The following is a 20334-nucleotide window of genomic DNA, read 5'->3' on the forward strand; positions in this document are numbered from 1 at the left end:
CCTTTCTTCCGCCCCTGGGCAGCTCTGTCAGACTCTTCTCGTTATTGAGTGCAAAGGCTCTCTGCAAGCTCACCGCTATACGCCTCAAAGAGGTTATACACAAATCCACTTCAGATTATCCAGGCCGTCATACTGTTGTTGCAAGATGCTGATGGTGGTGTGGATACGGATGAGCATGGTGATTGCCGTGCACAGAGGACTTGCCCAGATAAGGGCTCAGCGCGACGCCGGACCCATTGGCGTGGATCGATGTGGCGTGGAGCAATGCGCTCTCCTTGAAGGATCGAGCGCGCCCCTGCTGCTGCGGAGGACGGGCGCGCGGGCGAGCCAAGCCAAGCGTGTGGCGCCGGAGGCGGTTAATGATGTGCTGATGCCGCACATGCATCGGCGGCCAGGACGGGGCGAGCAACGCCGACCGGGGCTGCGCGGTGAATCGGCCACCTCGATGAGCGCGTTAGAGCTGCTGGCGAGCGGGGCGGACGGATCGAACGACTCGCCGCCAAGAAAATTGTAGGCCTCCTCGATGAAGTCGCCGTCTGTCTTGTCGGTCAATCGAGGCAGCCAGTGCTGGTAGCACGGTCGGAGGTGCTCGAAGTTGACGATCATGTCGGGGGAAACTAGCTTGAGCCTCCAAAGGTCGTATCCAATGGCAGCCGGGACCTCGGAGCCAATAAGCCGCTCTGAGCCACCGACGCGCCCTTGCTTTGCCCGGACGCTTGTCGACGCAGCGATTCAACCGTGCCACCCGACTTGTTGAGTCGTCGTCGTGCGTGGCGAGCGGCTCCTTGAGGTCTCGGCGAGGACGCGATTCGCGCCCCCGCCGCTACTGCTCGAAGGATCTGCCGGCGCCTCGCTGCCTAACCCGCCTCCGCGACGCTGCAAATCGACACGCGCGAGGTCATGATTCCGGCAATGGTGCTCGAGCTGTCGCCGATGATGCTCGACCTGTCGCGTCGCGTGCTGCCGTCCAGACGCAGCGTCTCCCAGAAGCTGCGTCTCGACATCCAGATCCCTGCTCTCGCACCCACCTCACTATTTCATCTGCGGGAAAGATACCTCCGACCACACACGGGCAACGTCCGCACACCACATCACCTGCAACACACACTTTTCGCTACAGGAACCAAAACGAAAGATCAAATTGGAGAAAGACGACTCGGCCCCATCTACATGCGGGTGGGAGCTATCGAAACAGAAGTGAAGTAGTTTAGAGACCCTCGTCGGAGGCCTTGCGGTTGAGGTCGAAGGCGTCGCGAAGATACGCCTCGACTTCTGCCTTGTGAGCGACCTTGGAGCCGGTTGCGACGGAGGAGCTGGGGGGTCTGCTGGCGAGGATGACAATGTCGTTCTTGTGGTGCTGGGTATGCCTGCAGGCGGTCCTGAGCCTGGGCTGGACGTAGCTCCAGGCACCGTTGTTGAGGGGCTCCTCCTGGCAGAAGACGAGGTCGGCGTTGGGGTACTTGTCGAGCGCCTGAACGATCGCCTCGTAGTGAAGCGGCGAAAGCTGCTCGATCCTGCTGATCGCCACGTCCTTGATGTTGTTCTCGCGCCTGTGGTTGAGCAGCGCAAAGTAGGTCTGACCAAACGTCAGGATGTGACGCTTGATCTGGTCCGGTGCAACCAGCTCGTCCTTGCCCTCGTTGGCATGCGGCTCAGGGATGAACCTCTGGAAGCCAGTACCGGGGAGGAAGTCCTCGAGGTTGGACCTGGCCTCGGGGTGACGCAGGAGACTCTTGGAGAAGAAGTTGACGAGCGGCTTGCGGAACTCGCGGTGGACCTGCCTCCTGAGCACGTGGAAGTAGTTGGCGGGGGTGGTGCAGTAGACGACGGCCATGTTGCTGTCCTGGTGCTGCCTGTTGCTCTTCTCGGGTGTAGGGAAGCGGAAGGGATGGTCGTCGCAGAGCTGAAGGAACCTCTCGATCCTGGCGGACGAGTGCTCGGGACCCTGGCCGTCGTAGCCGTGGGGCAGGTTGAGGACGAGGCCGGTGCGCTGGAGCCACTTGCGCTCGCCCGAGGCGATGAACTGGTCGATGATGCACTGGGCGTTGTTGGCAAAGTCACCGAACTGGGCCTCCCAGATGGTGAGGTTCTGGGGCGAGACGAGGGAGAAGCCGAGCTCGAAGCCCATGCAGCCGAACTCGGAGAGCGACGAGTTGCAGACCACGAACGGCGCCTGGCCCTCGCCGACGTGCTGGAGCGGGGTGTAGGTGCCCTCGTTCTCCTGGTCGTGGAGCACCGAGTGCCTCTGGGAGAAGGTGCCGCGCTCGACATCCTGGCCGGAGAGACGGACGTAGTTGCCCTCGAGGGCGAGCGAACCAAAGGCGAGCGCCTCACCGGTGCTCATGTCGATGTTCTTGCCCTCGTCGACGGTCTTGAGACGCGTCTTGAGGATGCGGCCGAGGTTGCGGTGGACGGTAAAGTCTTCCGGGTAGGTGGAGACGGTCTTGCCGATGTGCTTGAGCGTTTCCTCCTTGACACCGGTGTCCTTGTGGTCGAGGATCTGCTCGCGGAGCTCCTTGGGCGAGGGGAAGCCCTCCCAGGCGCTGGAGAGCCACTCGCGCTCCTCGGTTTGGTAGTTTTTGCTCTTGTCAAAGGCCTCCTCGAGCATGCCCCAGACCCACTTCTGGTGCTCCTCGATGTCGGACTTTGTGAAGCTGCCCTCCTCGACGAGGCGAGCGGCGTACTTTGTGAGGGTGGGGTCCTGCTTTGCGATGGCGGCGTACATGCGTGGCTGGGTGAAGGAGGGCTGGTCGGTCTCGTTGTGGCCGTGGCGACGGTAGCAGACGAGGTCGATGACGACGTCCTTCTTGAAGGTGGCGCGCCAGTCTGCGGCGAGCTGCGAGACAAAGGTGACGGCCTCGACGTCGTCGCCGTTGACGTGGAAGATGGGAGCGTCGATGGACTTGGCAATGTCCGAGGGGTAAGGGGTGGAGCGAGCGAAGCGCGGGTCGGTGGTGAAGCCGATCTGGTTGTTGACGACGATGTGGACGGTACCGCCGGTGGCGTAGTAAGGCAGGTTGTACATGCCCATGGTCTCGTACACGACACCCTGACCGGCGAAAGCGGCGTCACCGTGCATGAGGAGCGCCATGGAGGTCTTGTGCTCCGAGTCCTTGGCGAAGTCCTGAAGGGCACGCGTCTTGCCGAGCACGACGGGGTCCTCTGCCTCGAGATGGGAGGGGTTGGCGACGAGGGAGAGGGCGACCTTCTTGCCCGAAGGGGTGGGGCGGACGTAGTTGGCGCCGAGGTGGTACTTTACGTCTCCGCCGCCCTCGCCGTCGTCCTCCTTGCCGGCGAACTGGTGGAGGATGCCCTCGATGGGCCTGCGGATGACGTTTGCGAGGATGTTGAGACGGCCACGGTGAGGCATGCCGATGGTGACGCTCTCTACGCCGTGCTCGACGGAGCGGTCGATGAGCGTCTTTACACCGGGGATGAGCGACTCGCCGCCCTCGAGGCCGAAGCGCTTCTCGTTGGGGTACTTGGAAGCGATGAAGCGCTCAAAGGAGTCGGACCAGATCAAGCGGTCGAGGATGGTGCGCTTCTCCTCGACCGAGTACTTGAAGGGTTCGGGGGTCTCGATGCGCTTGCGGAGCCAGTCGCACTTTTCGCGGTCGGGGATGTGTACGTACTGCACGCCGATGGAGCCGCAGTACATGCGCTTGCAGGCGTCGATGATCTCGCGGATGGTGAGCTCCTGGATGCCCGAGTCGACAAAGTTGGGGAGGAGGCCGGGACCGAGGCGCATCTTGCGGTCGAGGTCGGACTCGGACCAACCGTAGTGCTCGATCTTGAGTTCCTCGGGGACGTTGGGGTCGAGGTCGGGGTCGAGGATGCCGAGGGGGTCGAGGCGGGCGATGCGGTGGCCGCGCACCTGGTAGGCACGGACGAGGAGCTGGAGCTGTGTGTAGCGAAAAGCAGAAGAGAAGTGCGTCAGTGTCGAGCGATGAGGACGCGTGAGAGAGCGGAGAGGAGCGGGCATACCTTGAGGTGGTCATCGACGGCCTGGGTGGAACCGGAGAAGCCGGAGACGTCGACGGGGGGAGCCTCCATGGGGAGGGGCATGAGGGTGGGCGGAGCGCGGTAGGCCTGCTCGGAGGGGAGGCCCTTTGCGAGGCCGCTAAAGTAGACGTCCCAGGATGCGTGTACGGAGGAGCGGTCCTGCTTCCAGAGCTTGTGCATCTCTTCGGCGTAGTAGGCGTTTGTGGTGTTGATGAAGGTGTCGGAGCCGGTGGGAGCGCTGGGCTTTGCGGGCGCGGGGCTGGCCTGTTCGGATTTTGAGGAGGACTGGTAATGCCTGAGCGAAGCGGTGAAAGCGGTTGGCTTTGCGATGCGAGCCGAGGCGGATGGAAGGGTGGAGGCCCTCCAAGCCGCACGGGGCATGGATCGGGAGGTGATGCTTCGCAGCATGCTGACGAGGCGGAGAGGGGTGTTGGTAGCCTAACGACAAGCTAGGCCTGATGGTGTTGAGGTCGAGGGTGAAGGTAGGAGGGCAAGGTGGCGTGCCACGGGGCGGACACTGTCACTCGCTCTCTCTCGCTCTCTCTCGCTCTCCGAGACGGACTTGTGGAGGGACCAACAGGAGCGCTGCCAATGCTTCCTCTTCCTCTTGCGCTCCCGCTCTCTCTCTGTCTTCCGCACTGAATTTGGCGCGCGTTTTTGGCCGATTGATGCGATGCGATGCGACGTGACTGGTCGGCGCTTTGAACTGGCTTTGACTGGCTCTGCTGGCGCCGAACCCTGGAAAAGGCGGAACGAGCAGCGAAGCCTCGACGAGGAAGAAGGGTTTGGCTTTTCTGGGAATTTGCGGAAAAGTTCAGCCGCCACGGGCTCAGCAGCTGGCTCTTTTGTTTTTTTTTCTGTTTCTTTTTTTCTTCGATTTGGGTCGTGCGTGTGTGCGTGTGTGTGTGTGTTGATCGTGGCAGAGTGGACCGGTCAAAGGCTCTCTCTTGCAAGGCCGGTGGTCACGGAAACAAGCGTTGTGGTGCAGTCGACTGGACGATTAAGACCGCAATTCGCCGGTGTTGCCAACAAGTCATGTGGGGCCGCACCTAGCTCCATGGCTCAGCTGGCGGACATCGGAGGGCCCAAAGCCTTCGCATCGGAGTATTCCGTCCGGGCGCGAGCGAAGGCCTGAGCATCTGCCACATCCTTTGCATCGGGGAGCGGAGGCGCGGCGAGGTTCGGCTTTCGGACGCTTGGAGCCGATGCCAATGGGCCCTACACCAAGCCTCGAAGGGTTGAGGAGCGGGCGCGCGCCGATCACGGCGCTACGCTGCGACGAGCAAATCACAGCGCGCCAAATTCGAACCTCGGCGTCAAAGGCACGGAGAGATCCGCCTTGCTTCCCCCACGCCTGGCCCGGCCCTACTCGAGTTTGAAGCTGAGCCAGCGACGAGTACTTTGTCATAGCAAGCCGATGCCAAGTCACACCGTAGGGTCTCGTCTATAGTATGCATCGGGAGCGCCCATTTAATGGAGCTGGTCCGATGGGGCGGTGCCGATGTCGTCGGCGTCCATTTTAGAAGTGTAAGACCTTGTGTTAACTAACAAATTAATAATAAGTCTCGCACGAAATAGTGCTCACATTGTCAGATTTTGAAGCTTAGCGCCGGCTCAGTCTTTCGAGGCGACGCCCCACCTTACGTCATGGCTGAAACTTGCCGTCACTGTCAGACGTGGCCATGCTGAGCTGCAAAACACGGGGACAAGCGATGCCATGTGGTGGGCCTGGACGCCCTGACTCGACGGGTTGACCGTTGGCTTGACGTCGATGATGTCGCCTGTTTGTAGTAGCTCCTACGAGGAAGTCTCGAAGCAACGTTCACGATGATCCGTTCCGCCGCTCAGCAGAAGAAAGATAGATGGCTCAACAACGACACGCTCTAGGCGATCAGTCACGAGTGTGGATGGCTGTCACTCGAGTGCATGCGCGACATAACTTACAGTTGCAAGGGGCCAAGAGTGGGTGCTGTGCGGTTTGACGTCGTTGCGCGTCTGGCGCGATCCCGCCCTGCGTCGTTGGTATGGCGCTCAGTTATGGGAGGCAGGAACACCTCGAGACAGAAACCGACGCCTTGAGACCGGAGTGCAGGTTCCAAGCTGGGGGCCCTCGAGCTTGTCTTGGCTTGGCTTGCAAGGGTCCTCTTTGTTGTTGCTCGCTGGCCAGCTGACTGGCTGCCGAGGCGACAAGTGGTGACGAGTATTTTTGGGATATTGTTGAGGCGCGCGCGCGAAGCGTGGGTCGAGTGCGCAATCCTGCATGCGGGCCCCGCCTCAGCAGCGCTCCATCAGCGCTCAACAAACGGGCGGCGTCTATCGCGTCCACACAGCTGCCGGCGTCGGATGCTGGATCGTCATGAGATATGCCTTGCTCCTTCCCCCGCATTGCGCAGTCATACCGTTTGGCGACGACGGGTGCGGCTGAGTTTGCGCAGCGTTGACAGCAAAAGCGACAGCAGAGCAGTGTGCCGAAACCATCGCTGAATTTCACTCCACTTTGACACAGCAGCGGCAGCGGCAGCAAAGCGTAATTGTGCGGTTTCGGCTCGAGGCGAGTCGAGTCGAGCGTGCTCCGGGTCGAGTGACCTCAGTCGGCGGCGCCCTCTGTCTCTCTCTCTGTCTCTCTGTGTCGCCATGGCGCCATCAGCTTTTTAGACTGCCGTCTGCCTGCCTGCCAGCCAACTTGGCTCGCTACCTTCCTACTCGCCGTTCCTGCCTTCTCCGCAGCCCACCTCCACCGACCGTCGCCTCATCCAACCCACATCGCCACCACCACCACCGCACTTCTTCGCCTCGCTGCACTTGCACCCCCGCGCTTCGCCTCGACTGTACACTTCCTTACCTTCTGCGTCCAAGCCCACCAACCAAACTGTCTTCTACACCGCATCCGCATCCGCCTTGCTCGTACGCACCCTCCAAGTCCCCCTACACCATCTATCGCCAGGCTACATCGACCATGCTTTGATCACCAGTCCCACCGTCTCTGCTTCCATCAGCGTCATGGTGCGCTCGTGATCGTACACCCAGTCCAACCTCGCAATCTGCAACTTATATAATCCAGCTCGTTCGCAATCATAGACTCTCCCTCCGCGCTCGCTTGCCCGCCACAGATCATGATGTCCACCCAACCACCAGAATCAGCCACAAAGACAAAATCGAGGCGCTCCCTCTTGCCCTCGCTCAACTTTGGCTCCTCCTCCTCCTCCTCCTCCTCCTCTTCCTCTTCTACCGCTTCCGCCAACACATCACGCATGTCAAATCCACCTTCCGCCGCCGCCACAACCAACAACGCAGAGCCAGACTACTTTGCTGCCATCCACGTCCCGGATCCCAACGCGCCCAATCCAGGCGCGGTTCGCATCGCCAGTCCCTTTGCACTCGCCACCCCTCTCGTCTCGGCCTCCGGTGCGCGCGTCCCATCACACTCCACCGCTTCCGCACATCACAACGATGCCGACCCAGATCCTCACCCTTGGGCCAAGCTCTTCCCAGACGGCGGCATGACCACCGCGTTGCCAGACCGATTCCAAATCGGTCGTCTCGGCGTCCCCCCCACCCCAGCAGCAAACGCCACCTCCGTCCCCAAAAAGATGGCCTCGACCGCTTCGCCTTCACCAGCAGCTTCCCATTCACGCACCCACCTCAATCTTTCCGCTAGACTCAAGGGCGCACTCTCCTCCAGCGCATCTCTGCCTCTTCCTTCTTCCTCCTCAACCTCATCCGTCAACCCAAGAGCTAGCTCCTCCACAGATGACCTCACAAAGTTCAAAGCTCTCGACGTAGATGCGCTCGCAGACACGCTCAATCCGCCTTCATGGAAGCAATCAAACGCCGCCGCCGCCGCCGCCGCCGCCGCCGCCGCTTCCTCAGCATCCCCCGCCCATTCGATGTCGTCTTCAGCCGCCGACGCTCCGGACGACGTGCTCATCCTCGACATCCGTCCTTCCACCTCCTTCTCCACCGCACGCGTCGTCTCCAGCATCAACATCTGTGCTCCCAGCACCTTGCTCAAGCGTCCCGCCATCACCGTCGAACGCATCGAAGACGAGATGCTCGGCAGCATCGCCGACCGTCGTCGCTTCATGCGCTGGCGCAAGGGCCCGCTCAAGCCGAAGCCAGACGCATCCCAAGCTTCCATCGACGCAGTACGCAAGCGTGGCGCCACCATCAGCCTGCCCGACGAACCCGGCATCACAAAGATCATCGTCCTCGACACGGACACCTCCCGCATCGACGGCACCGGAAACGCTACCGCCGGCGGCGGCGGCCCTTGCCTCATCGGCGTCCTCAAGAAGTTCGAAGCCGCAGGTTTCGCAGGCGAACTTTGCTGGCTCGTCGGAGGTTTCAACAAGCTCGCTCGCTCAAAGCGTGCCAAGGACTTTATCGACTCGGCCGCCCTCTCCAGGACAGCAGAGCACCAAGATGCAGGCGCAGCTGCAGCACCTAAGCCCGCGCTGTCCCGAAGCGGTTCAGATGCTCGCATGAGGCTACCGCCTACGCTCAAGCTCAACGGTATCACAGCATCGCCTGCCGCCACCAGCCCCATTGACGCCGAAGCTCGACAGTCTCTCGTTCAGCCACGCGGTCTGCCTAAAGAGGCTTTCCAAACACAGAGCACCGTCGCCGGCTGGCCAGGCAGCAACACCTCGCCTGCCAAAGAGGGTGCAAACCGTGCCGCTACAGGCTCGCTCCAGTTCAACCTCGCTTCTCACCAGCAGGGCCAGTCGCAATCCGGCACCAATGATCCCGAGGCCAAAGGCCCCAATCGGGCTGCGGCTGCATGTGCCAACCCATTCTTCGACAACATCCGTCAAAACAGAGAACTGCAGCACGGCATCACCGAAAAGATCCCCATGGATCTGCCCTCCATGTCCGATGTGCAGGTCAGCGAGCTGCCACCGTTCCTGCAGAAGCTCGTGCGCCTCCCTCCTGCCGACCGCGCCCTCGCCCTCGCACAGGCATTTTTCGACATCGAAAAGGCTGAGCAGAACCGTCTCATCGCCACCATGCAACAGCACTCGGCAGAGTCTGACTGCGATCCGCGCGCCAAGGACTTTGCCGCCGCCCAGGCTGCGGCCATGCAGAAGCCCTCGCTTGGCGTGCGCCATCTCGACGCCAGATCGCACGCTTTCCCCTTCAGCATTGCAGCCGCGCTCGAGCGAGGCGCCGACAACCGCTACAACAATATCTGGACCTACGAGCACTCCCGCGTGCGCCTCAGCAAGCCTCAATCGGCGCACGATTCCGGCTCCGACTACCTCAACGCCTCCTTCGTCCAGCCGCCCCAGCAGCTCGGCAGTCAACGCCGCTACATCGCCACGCAGGCACCGCTGCCCAGCACCTTTGACGCTTTCTGGACCGCCGTATGGGAGCAGAACAGCCGCGTCATCGTCATGCTCACCCGCGAGCACGAGAGCGGCCGCCTCCAGAGCCATCCCTACTGGCTCGCCTCCCAATACGGCGACCACATCCGCCTCACCAAGCTCGAAGAGATCGTGCTCGACCAGCAAGGCAACAAGATGCGCTCCGACGAGTGCGAGGGCGTGCTTGGCAGCAGCGCGGATCAGGGCGGCGCGCTCTTCCCCTCCATGCCGTCTCAGCCGCAGCATCACTCCGCTTCGGCCGCCAAGCGAGAACCCACAACGGTACGCAGGACATTCCTGCTCAAAAATCTCGCCGAGCCGCACGCCGAGCCGCGCAGGGTAATCCAGCTTCAGTACATCGCCTGGCCGGACTACCACATTCCAGAGACGCCCGAGTCGCTGCTCTTGCTCATCGACATGGCCGCGGGCGCGCAGAACGCAGCGGACGCCGATGTGCGCAACGCAGTTTCGCGCGGAAGGACCGGCACAGCTGGTCCCATGGTCGTGCATTGCTCCGCAGGTGTCGGTCGCACGGGCGCCTACATCGTGATCGATGCCACGCTCGACGCGCTCCGCAGAGTGCGTCGCCGTCAGAAGCTCGCTGCCACTGGCCGTGTCGACCCCTCCCAGGTGCCCGAGCCTCCCGCGTGGGAGAACGCGCTTGCAGGTGCTGGTGGCGCAGTTGCGGCTGCTGCCGATGCCACGCCCGAGGTCGAGATGGCGCCAGCTTCGTCGCCACTGGGCGATCGCTTCCCGCGAACGCCGAGGCGCAGCTTAAAGCGCGAACTGTCGCCGACGGGCATGGACATCGACATGGGCAGCACGCATGGAGGCTCGAGCTTCGGCCGCGATCTGAGCTCGCCACCGCCCATGTTCAGGTCTAGGTCCAACGAGAGCAGCTCCGGCATCGACGCTGCGAGCAACCTCAGCAGCAGCCTGGGCAGCCAGCGCAGTGCGGGCGGAATCAGCCAGCAGCTGGCGCCGGAGGCGCAGGCCCAAGCTGGTGAGAGTGCGGCAGGACCGAGCGGATTCATCAACCCGTTCAGCTCGCCCACCTTCAAGTTCAACGCGGCCGCCATGGGCAAGTTGCGCGCCAGCGCCATGCATTCTGGCGGCAGCAACGACTCGGCCGCGAGTGCCGTGGCTTCGCCCAAGCAGGAGGGAGACGGGGCGGGATTGAAGCTGCACTCGCCCACGCGCGGCGGCGGTGCGCTGCAGCTGCCGCCGCACCTGTCTTCGGATGCATGGAGGCAGGCGTCGTCGCCGTTTTCAGAGGTTTCGACGCCGTCGTTCCATGGCGGTGGCTCGGCGAGGTCGTCGTTTTCGTCGGCGGCAGGCGTGCATTCGCGTCTGTCGAGTGCCAACGGCCTTTCGCCTACGACCGGCGCTGTGGCCGATGGCGGCTCGAGGTCGATCGAAGAGGCGCTTCTGTCTGCCATGAACCCTTTTGAGCTTGCTCTGAGCCAGAGCTCGCAGGGCGACGAAGCGGGTCAGGCCGACACCAACGGGCCGAGTGCAGCGGGCGATCAGTCGACCTCGACGATTACGGGCAGCAATGAGCCGACGCCTTTTGACGTGGCGAGCAGCAACTCGTTTGGCTTTGGAGCGGCGCGTGGAGAGAGCATGTCGGCAAGCGACTCTGCTGGGTCGGGGTCGTTTGATGCGCTGACGGGTACGCCGAGCACGAGTGCGTCCATGACCTCGGTCGCCGATACCGCCGCCGAACCTCAGGTGTTGGTGGCCAAGGACAACGTCCGACTGACGAGCGCGCTGAAGCACGACGGCGCTTCGCCGCAAAAGGCTGCCGACCAGGCGTATGTCGAGGGAGTTGACCTCGTCAAGACCACGGTCGAGACGGTGCGCGAGCAGAGAATGTCGCTCATCCAAACGGGCAGGCAGTTTGTCTTTGTCTACTCGGCCGTGCTTGCGGGTTTGTTGGCTGATCTTGAGCGCGAGGGCGTTCATTAGAGCCGCTGTTGGCATTTGCACTCGAGACACCTTTTCTTCCTTTGCATGTAGAACCGGAATCTGCATTGTTCTTTTTTTCTGCAACTATACTTGCGAACGTGTGGATCGGAGTAGCGTGATGGGAGAGAGGTTCATGAAGCTTGACGGTTGAGCAGACGCTTTGTGGGGATTGGGGCTCAGCGAGCCGATCGACTGGATCAGCTTTGCGCTGCAGTGCGGTACAGCGGGACACGCAGCTTGAGATTGTGGACAGCTTGGACACAGGCTCGTGCACCGTCCGTCAAACTGCTTGAAACTCATGCTGACCTACAGTCGAAAGTTGCTTGGGCCAGGGCATAATGTCGGATGGGCAAAGACAGCTCGTCCTGTATACAGCCCAGCATGCTATTCCGAGCATTCAGATGCACCTCGATCGAGCACTCCGTATATCTTAAACAGGGACTGTGGGTTCGACTTGTGCGGCTCGCTGCATGCTCGTCCCGCGCTGTGCTCTCGCCTGGCTTGCAGCCGCGCTACCTCACCTCCGATCCGGCCTCCATGGGGTCGACGTCAAGAAGCGCTCGCAAGTCGACGCTGCTCGGTCGTGAGCCGAGACTGCTGTGCACACATGCTCGAACTCGAACTTGCAGCGCGACCACCCACTGCACAAGAGAGAATAGAATGCTGCCAAGCCAGGCGCTTGAGTAGCCAACACTAGCTCAAGCAAGGATACAAAGATGCGCTTCGAATTGACAATACTAGTACAAGCTGCGACGGGATGATGATACAAAGAGCGGGCGAAAGGTGGACGGACTACTTGATGTAACGGTTCATGAACTTTTTATGGAACTCTGAACGCGAAAGATCATTGACGAATCCCTGCGCGCCGGAGGAGCGAGGAGCGGCTTGGTTCTTGAAGATGACGTCGTCGTCCCATCTGCGCTGCACGCCAAAGTCTTGAGCTTTGCCGGCTGTGCTGGATGCCATGGCGGACCGGAGGTTGAGCAGTGGATTGCCTGCTGCGATTTCGTCGTCGCGCGAGAGCTGGTCGGCTGCTGCTGCCGACGCGGCCCGTCGTGCGGCTTCGGCGGCTCGTTCCGCCTTGATCTTCTCGAGTTCGCGCAGCAGCGCTGCTTGCTCATCCTCACTCTCCTCTTCACTCTCGTCCTCCTCCTCCTCTTCCTCTTCCTCCTCACTATCTTCTTTGTCGTCGGCGTCGTGATGGGAGGCAGAACCTTCGGCTTCGCTTTCGCTGTCTTGATCCAGTTCCAACGCGAGAGCTAGCGCAGTTTGCCTACTCTCTCCTGCATCGTCGCCTTGCGATTCGGTGGTGGGAGGGGGTAGGGCATCGAGCCCCTGTTTGGCGCGCTTGCGATTGGTGGCGGTCCATTCGGCGAGCTGCAACTCGCGCTTGAGGTCTCGACGCGGCGCATCGGCAGCTGGAGTTCGGAACTTGAGTTTGGTCTGTGCGGGGATGTGACGCAGCGACACCTGCTGCGATTCGCGCGCAGAGGGCGCCCGCCCCTTGGCAGCTTCGAATGTGGGACGATGTGCAGACATGGTGGTCGGCTGCCAAACTCTGCATCCATACAAAGTGGAGTCAAAGACCCTCGTGAGCTGCGAGTTTTAACGGCCGATAGGAATTTTCCAAGTCTCCACGTCGACTCCCCCGCACCGACCGCGCCGGTGCGCACAGGACACACTCTCCGCACAACCACCATACACCCGCACACACACACACAACATCAAGATGAAGTTCACCTTGGCAACAGCAGTTGTAGCGCTGGCAGGTGTTGCAGCAGCAGCAGAGAGTCTGCCCGATAAGCTCCAGGTGGGCGTCAAGTTCCGCCCCGAGGTGTGCGACGACAAGTCGCAAGCAGGCGACTTGCTCGCCATGCACTACACCGGAACCCTCGTAAGTAAACCACCCATTCGCCTGGTGCGCAGGAGATGCATACTGACGCTGTGAGGGACAACAGGCGGATGGCACCAAGTTCGACTCGTCGCTCGACCGCGGTCAGCCGTTCGAGTTCACACGTAAGTGGCCGTGCAAGCATGGATGAGGAGCAGAGGTACTGACAAGGTCGGGGAGTGTGCAGTGGGAACGGGCCAGGTCATCAAGGGCTGGGACAAGGGGCTGCGCGACATGTGCGTGGGCGAGAAGCGAAAGCTCAAGATCCCGCCCTCGGACGGATACGGCGCGCGCGGCGCGGGCGGTGCAATCCCGCCCAACGCCCATCTCATCTTCGAGGGTAAGTTCTCCTCCCGCACCAAATCGAACGATCATGCGAGCCGAGATGCTAACCCCAACTGTCGCTTTGGGACTTGGCAGTCGAGTTGCTCGAGATCAAGGGACCTCGTGCGGCCGCTCGCAAGGCTGCCCATTCGGATCTGTAACACTAACCCTACACGCATGCACCATGCCAGTAAAAAAAAAGTGTCTTTGCAAAATCAACCTTGGGTTACAAGCAGAGTTGCGCTAGAAATCTGGGAAGAGATGGCCCAAGTTATCCGGGAGATCGGTGCGGCTGTATTCGGACACGTCGTTTTCTGGGTAGCGCTCAAACTGGCTCGAGTCGCCGTCGGCGGTGACGGTGGGGAGGTAGGGCGCCGGAATTTCGCGCCTGTAGAGCCGGTCCCAATCGACCTCTGCGAACCACATGTGGCCAAAGATGTCCTTGCTGCCACGATGCAGGTTGCCGAACCGCTTACTGAGGTCGGCGGTGAGCAGGTTCTTGAGCAGATCCTTGACGCCCGTTTCAAAGTAAGGTGGGAATCGGACCTTGCAGGCGATGATTTTTTCGTACAGCTTGATGGGGTTGCCGTCTTCGGTGAAGAAGGGTGGATGGCCGGCGAGCATCTCGTAGAGGAGTACGCCGAGCGCCCACCAGTCGACGCTCTTGTTGTAGCCCTTGCTCGAGACGATCTCGGGCGCGAGGTAGTCGGGCGTACCGCACAGCGTCCAGGTGACGTCGGGCACGTACTTTGCAAAGCCAAAGTCGGTGATCTTGAGATGGCCGTCTGCCGACAGCAGGATGTTTTCGGGCTTGAGGTCGCGGTAGATGATGTTGTTCTGGTGCAGATAGTCGATGGCCAGCGCCACCTCGGCGGCGTAGAACTTGGCGACCGGATGCGGGAATCGCTGCGACTTGCGCAGCAGCGTGAAGAGCTCACCACCGGGAACGTAGTCCATGACCATGTAGAGAAACGTCGAGTCCTTGAACGTGCCCCACAGATTCACCAGGAACGGATGCCGTACGATGCTGAGGATGGCGCGTTCGGAGTTGGTGTGTTCGACCTGCTTCATCTTGACCACCTGTTCCTTGCGCAGCACCTTGATGGCGTAGAAGCGGTGGTTGTGGCGCGAGCGCACCAGATGCACGCGACCGAAGCTGCCCGTGCCCAGCGTGCGCTCCACGGCAAAGTCGGCGAGCGCATACCGCCCGCTCAGCTTGCGCTGCTGTGCGGCGATGGCGAGCGGCAGCGAGGCGGAGCTGTACGTGCCCGTCGAGTTGGCACTCGCCACGTGCGCCGGTAGCGGTGCTGTTTTGTTTGCATCGGGCGTGGGTCTGGATGACGATGCGGCTGATGCGGCTGATGCGGCTGATGCGGCTGATGCGGCAGCTGCTGCTGCAGCCACCGCAGCTTCGTGTGTGGCCGAGTAGTCGGCGGTTTGCGGCAGCGCAGACATGTCTACCGAGACGATGGAGCAGGTGCTGGCGCGGTCGTTACCAGAGTCGTGTAGATTCGATGGCGCCGGGGTGTTGGCGAGTTGGGAGGGCGCAAGCACGGGCGAGGCGGCAGGCTTGCGTTGGCGAGCAGAAGCAAGATCGCCGGAAGCCTTGCGCTTGAGCGAAGACACTGTGGCGGATGTGCGATCGAGCGAGCAAGAGTGGGTCGCCCGGGTGGTGGGTGGTGATGATCAAGGTGGTGATGGCGGTGGTTGTTGATGGGCAGCTGTTGGAGAGGGTGGTGGACCATGCGTTGGACTGACTGGCTGTCGTCTGTCATCTGGCGTAATTCGGTTGGTGCTGTGGGGCGCGAGCCGACTGAAGTTCCATTCGCCGCGTCGGATTTTGGGCGTTTTTCTCCAATTTGGCCAGGCGAGGCACGGCTCTCTCTCTCCCTTTCAAAGCCGCATCGAGCCTTTACCCTTTCCGCCTCTCTGCAACTGCCGAAAGCGGAAAGGCGGAAAATCGCGCCCAGCACAACTGCGCCACTCTGCGCACGCGCCACCATTCGAAAAATCACAGCGGTGTATGATGATGACAGCCTAACAAGTCCGATAAAAATGCCGGCCTCGTCGGTTCCGCACGGTGGCCGGTGCATGCATTTCCTCCACACGGCCACGGCCACGGCTCAGCTCGCGTACCTGCATGCCATCCAGCCATCCACCATCCATCTCCCAATTGCCAGCCTAGGCACGCACCACATCAAAGCGCGCACACATAAATTCACCGGCATGTCGCTGCCAAGACGCTCGTACGATCCCAGGCGCGTCTGCCTCGTGCCGCTGCCTTCGCTTCCGGCCTTCATGCAGACGAGCAAGCGCCAGGCGGGCATCTACCTCTCCGGCGCGCTCTTCGCCCTCGGCTGGTGGTTCTTCCTTGACGCCTCAATCATCTCTTCCATGCGTCTGCGCAAACCCATCGACCCCACCGCGCCCTACGATCCACCAGCCACCTACATCACCTTTGCCGACTGGGTGCCCGGTCTGTGCGGCACGCTTGGCATGATTGTCGTCAACCTCATCGACAAGCAACACCTCACCGATGTCGGCGCCGCTTTTTCCTTCGGCGGCGGAGGCGGCGGCTCGTTTGCCACCGACAGCGTGCAGTGGAGAGCTCGCCTGTTCCTCTTCATCGGCTTCGCTCTCATGGCCGGCGGTCTGGCGGGTAGCATCACCGTGCTGACGGTCAAGTATCTCGTTCCGGCCTTGCCAGAGGGCTACGAGTACTACGGCGTAGCAAATGTCGTTCAAAACGCAAGCATCATGTTTTCCACCGTCCTGCTCTGGCTCAGCCAGAACACAGAGAGCGAGTACGAGTACAACCTCACGCTCTGATCCGCATCCCATCTCGCTATCGCTTTCTCCACCAGACTCGTACCCCCACTTGTACATAGCCCTCACGCCCGCTTCGTGCCATCTCAATACGACTTAAGCCCTCTGGGATGCGACCACGCACGCCGTCGGTACTCCAATGGGTGTGTGACAGCGAGGCCAAATAAAGAGATGGGGCGATATGCGTGACCTAACAACGGCTTGCCCGCGCCTCCCGGCTACACATCGGTTGCGCCGCCCTGCAAGCTCGCAATTTTGGTTGCCGACCGTTCCCGAGCCGCGCTGCGCTCCCCGCACTCTTCCATCTTGCCCACCTTCATCTCTCCAAGCTCGTCTCGCTTGCCTCTCGACACCATGTCCGAGCCTGCACCTGTGCATATTCTCATCGTCGGGGCTGGTGCCGTCGGCTGCTTCTACGCATCCAAGCTGCACGGCATCCATTCGGGCCGCGATGTGCGCGTCTCGCTCGTCTGCCGCTCCAACTACAAGCAAATCGCCGAGAACGGCGTGCAGCTAGAGACGCATTCGTTTGGCAACTATCATTTCACGCCCTACCGCGTCTTTTCCTCGATCAAGCAAGCCGGCGACTACACCGAGGGCGGCGCGTTCAAGTGGGACTATGTAGTAGTGACCACCAAAGCGCTGCCGGACATTACCAACGATGCGCTCGACATTGCGCCGCTCGTCACACGCGGTGTGCACGGCAGCTGCATCGTGCTCATCCAGAACGGCGTAGGCATCGAGGAGGTACATAGGGCCGAGTTCGGTCAAAATCCCATCGTGAGTGCCGTGACGGTGATCAGTGCCGAGCAGATTCGTCATGGCGTCATCCGCCAAAACCGATGGACCCGCATCACCATGGGCACATACACAAACGGACAGGCCAAACCCAACTCGCTCCTCTCCGACTCAACGCTGCTGGACCAACTGTCATCTGTGACGGATAAGCATATCCATCAACTCGTTTCGTGGTTTACGGCGACTGGGATTCGAGATGCCGAGTTTGCATCGGAGCTTTCGTTGCAGCAGACTCGGTGGCACAAGCTGTGCATCAATGCATCCATGAATCCGTCGTCGGTGCTGTCGGGCGGTACGCCCAACGCACGTATGGCGCTCGACCCGGAACTGCGCACCCACCTGCACGCGTGCATGAACGAGATCTTCACCACCGCACCCAAGATCCTCGGTATCGAGTTTGACGCCAAGAAACACGCCAGCCCGGATCGAATCCTCAAGAGCACCGAGCGCAATACGGGCGGGAAACCGAGCATGCTTCTCGACTGGCAGGCGGCAAGACCCATGGAACTCGAGGTGATTCTGGGCAATCCCATCCGCATCGCACGCCGCAACGGTCTCGACATGCCGCGTCTCCAAACGCTTTATGCGCTCCTCAAGATGGCCCAGACTCGCAAAGCCGAGGACGCCAATCCACCTGCCAAGCTGTAAGCCCTCGCGATTATATCACGGATGAAATTGCGATGCGATTGGTCATACAGACGTCCAGCTGTTGCGGAGTGACGATAGGATGTGGGTGAGCGCAGGATTCGGCGTGGCGAGCTGCTCTTCGAGTCGGCTGATCTCCTTGTGCGCCTGGGCATGCAGTCGTTCGAGGACGTCGGTGGTATAGTCAAAGGAGCGCGTGACGTTGCGCATGTACGACACGGCATACTGCTTGGTGGCCAAATCCGTGGGTCGCTGCTTGAGCACGTTGAGGATCTGTCTGTTTCCCGTCCCCACCGCTTCCGAGTCGGTGACACTGGACCGGATCGAGTGAATGATGGGGAAACTAAACTTGCCCTCGGTGAGGTCCTCTGCAAACCCCTTGTTTTCGGCGTACTTGCTGCTCTGCAGATTCATAAAGTCGTCCAGGATCTGAAACAGCAGTCCGATCAGGTTGACGATGGGGATCAGGTCGACAAAGTGCGCCGAGCGCGCCGGCGGCGATTGCGAGATCATGAGCTTGACCGCAATGCGGAACAGACCGCCCGTCTTGTTGTTGACCATCTCCACATACTCCTCCTCGGTAGGGCAGATGAGACTGTCGCGCCACAGCAGATCCATACCCTGTCCACGATGCAGGTTGATCAGTTCGTCCACCACAAGCCTCTCCACCGTCGCCCTTGCCACGCCCACCTGGCCCGGTGACAGAGGCGGCGATGTAGCGGGCGAGGAGCCCTCGTTCATGCGAAAAATCTCGCTGAATACGAGAAAGTAGACGTAGTTGGCGGTGTTGATCGTCTGGGGTACGCCGTAGATCTTGTGGGCGACGGGGATGCCACGACGCAGATCCGAGTTGTCCTCGACATCGTCCATGAGCAGCGAGGCGGTGTGCAGCATGCGCACCACGCTGCAGATCGCATCCAGCTTGCGCGCAGGCACCTTGAGCCACACGTTGAACGCCTCGATGAGCTTCGTGCGCACCTCCTTGCCCGGATTCGCATCGAGGTACGTGTACGGTTCCAGCACGGCGTTCTCCTTGTCCGCCGGCCACGCCGGTTGCGACGACAGATGGCTCAGCATCGTGTCGTACCACTTGGCATCGCCACCGGGCGTGGATGAAGGCGTCTGCGACAGATTCGCCATGGATGGGCCCGGACGCGCCGCCATGGTTTGGATGCACAGCGTGATGAGGCTTGGAGGAAGGGTGTCTGGTACAACTGCCGGCGGAGTTGGCTGCCTCCTTCCAGGCCGCAAGTGGAGGAACGCCATGTTGCACTGCCGATCGGCAATTGCAGCGCGCGCCAGTGCCGCCCGATAAATCCAACCCGATTCGAAGGCCACCATCCGATCGGAATTTGGCGACTCCCGAGAAAAGTGCAAAACCCGCCTGCAAGAAGAACAAGCTTAGCTCTCGGCGCACCTTGTCCTCCTCCTCCTCATCCACTCGCTTCCACCTTGGCACTCCACTCGTCACAAACATAATCTCGGCCCACGATCTGCACGCATAGATACTGGCTGGCGCCCGGTTCTCCGCTCGTATTCCTCGTCCCGGACATCTTTCTAGGCTGAAGCGAGCCGTTGCACACCCACATATTCAACATGGACCCGACCAACTTGTTCGACACGCAGTTTGTGGTCAACCAGATCGACCCTGATGGCAAGAAGTTCGACCGAGGTATGCGTTGCGTCTCTCACATGCCCTTTGATCATAGACCGATACTGACTCCAGCTCTCTCCCTGCAGTGTCACGAATCATTGCGTCGTCGCCGTCGCTGGAGATGAGCTTGTCGATCGACATTGCTACGGATGTGTGGCCTGTATCGGAGGGACAGCAGCTCACGTTCCAGCTTGCGTCGACGCTCAAGAAGGAGGCGGCGGGTACCAAGGTGGATGGCGCTGATGGCGAGCAGGATGCAGCGGCGCAGGCGGCAGAGCGCGATGCGTGGAGACTCGACCAGCCGGGCAACGGCGGCATCGCAGACGACTTTGACTACGTCATGTACGGCAAGATCTACAGATACGACGAAAAGGTCGCAGACGAGGTCACCGTGTACGGCTCGTTCGGTGGCCTCATGATGGCCCTCACCGGCAACTTCCGCCACATGAGCAACATCACCATCGGCTCCAACGTCTACCTCCTCATGCGCTGAGCACCCATCCCTCTTGTACTTGTAGTTTTCGCCTTTTCCGCTTATCCCAGCAACCCAAGTAGTTGCGCCAAACTCATCGCGCGGGGACCTCGTGGGCAGTCGCATCATCCGGCTTGTCGAGCGGGTCCGCAAGCTCGACTGTCAAGGGCAGAAGCGGTGCAGTCTACGCAGCACGACGGGAGTAAGCTCGTGGCTCATTTTTATGCATGTTAGAGTGCAAACGAGCGACGGCGCGTGCCAACGGAGAGAGCGCCCAAAAGTGACACCTAAAGATGGCCTTCACGCGCCCCAAAGCACATCAAAAGCACATGGCCAAAGAGTGTCGGATTGAACGGTCGGACCGCCCTTCTTCCAGCAACGCACACCACCA

The 20334-nt window shown here is 61.0% G+C and overlaps 9 protein-coding genes across 9 annotated transcripts in view; 4 read left to right on the forward strand and 5 right to left on the reverse strand.

The window, feature by feature from the left end:
- Positions 1 to 606, reverse strand: part of PAN0_012d4563 (uncharacterized protein) — a gene marked incomplete at both ends in the record, with an annotated part of 2527 nt that extends 1921 nt beyond the window's left edge. The window contains 2 exons of the mRNA XM_014800100.1: positions 234 to 301; positions 417 to 606. Coding sequence (XP_014655586.1) covers positions 234 to 301; positions 417 to 606 — 258 coding nt within the window. The remainder of the gene's footprint in view (positions 1 to 233; positions 302 to 416) is intronic.
- A 601-nt stretch (positions 607 to 1207) lies between these two features.
- PAN0_012d4564 (2-oxoglutarate dehydrogenase complex E1 component mitochondrial precursor) lies at positions 1208 to 4410 on the reverse strand (the record flags this gene model as incomplete). Its single annotated transcript, XM_014800101.1, has 2 exons — positions 1208 to 3901; positions 3985 to 4410. 2 exons carry the CDS (start codon positions 4408 to 4410, stop codon positions 1208 to 1210), a joined length of 3120 nt encoding a protein of 1039 aa, XP_014655587.1.
- Positions 4411 to 6262: 1852 nt separating this feature from the next.
- On the forward strand, positions 6263 to 11333 carry PAN0_012c4565 (phosphatases II; the record flags this gene model as incomplete). Its single annotated transcript, XM_014800102.1, has 3 exons — positions 6263 to 6417; positions 6681 to 7005; positions 7113 to 11333. 3 exons carry the CDS (start codon positions 6263 to 6265, stop codon positions 11331 to 11333), a joined length of 4701 nt encoding a protein of 1566 aa, XP_014655588.1.
- A 792-nt stretch (positions 11334 to 12125) lies between these two features.
- Positions 12126 to 12872, reverse strand: PAN0_012d4566 (cwf15/Cwc15 cell cycle control protein; the record flags this gene model as incomplete). The annotated part of the gene is made up of 1 exon (XM_014800103.1): positions 12126 to 12872. One exon carries the CDS (start codon positions 12870 to 12872, stop codon positions 12126 to 12128), a length of 747 nt encoding a protein of 248 aa, XP_014655589.1.
- Positions 12873 to 13062: 190 nt separating this feature from the next.
- Positions 13063 to 13709, forward strand: PAN0_012c4567 (peptidyl-prolyl cis-trans isomerase fkbp2-like protein; the record flags this gene model as incomplete). The annotated part of the gene is made up of 4 exons (XM_014800104.1): positions 13063 to 13227; positions 13292 to 13349; positions 13412 to 13564; positions 13645 to 13709. 4 exons carry the CDS (start codon positions 13063 to 13065, stop codon positions 13707 to 13709), a joined length of 441 nt encoding a protein of 146 aa, XP_014655590.1.
- An 82-nt stretch (positions 13710 to 13791) lies between these two features.
- PAN0_012d4568 (kinase-like protein) lies at positions 13792 to 15551 on the reverse strand (the record flags this gene model as incomplete). The annotated part of the gene is made up of 2 exons (XM_014800105.1): positions 13792 to 15173; positions 15542 to 15551. 2 exons carry the CDS (start codon positions 15549 to 15551, stop codon positions 13792 to 13794), a joined length of 1392 nt encoding a protein of 463 aa, XP_014655591.1.
- Positions 15552 to 15603: 52 nt separating this feature from the next.
- Positions 15604 to 17820, forward strand: PAN0_012c4569 (2-dehydropantoate 2-reductase; the record flags this gene model as incomplete). The annotated part of the gene is made up of 2 exons (XM_014800106.1): positions 15604 to 16358; positions 16704 to 17820. 2 exons carry the CDS (start codon positions 15604 to 15606, stop codon positions 17818 to 17820), a joined length of 1872 nt encoding a protein of 623 aa, XP_014655592.1.
- A 42-nt stretch (positions 17821 to 17862) lies between these two features.
- On the reverse strand, positions 17863 to 18981 carry PAN0_012d4570 (terpenoid synthase; the record flags this gene model as incomplete). The annotated part of the gene is made up of 1 exon (XM_014800107.1): positions 17863 to 18981. One exon carries the CDS (start codon positions 18979 to 18981, stop codon positions 17863 to 17865), a length of 1119 nt encoding a protein of 372 aa, XP_014655593.1.
- Positions 18982 to 19413: 432 nt separating this feature from the next.
- On the forward strand, positions 19414 to 19964 carry PAN0_012c4571 (RNA polymerase I; the record flags this gene model as incomplete). Its single annotated transcript, XM_014800108.1, has 2 exons — positions 19414 to 19489; positions 19558 to 19964. 2 exons carry the CDS (start codon positions 19414 to 19416, stop codon positions 19962 to 19964), a joined length of 483 nt encoding a protein of 160 aa, XP_014655594.1.
- Between the last annotated feature and the right edge of the window lie 370 nt (positions 19965 to 20334).

This window comes from Moesziomyces antarcticus (genome assembly GCF_000747765.1).
Source record: "Moesziomyces antarcticus DNA, scaffold: scaffold_v10012, strain JCM 10317, whole genome shotgun sequence".
NCBI lineage: Eukaryota > Fungi > Basidiomycota > Ustilaginomycetes > Ustilaginales > Ustilaginaceae > Moesziomyces > Moesziomyces antarcticus.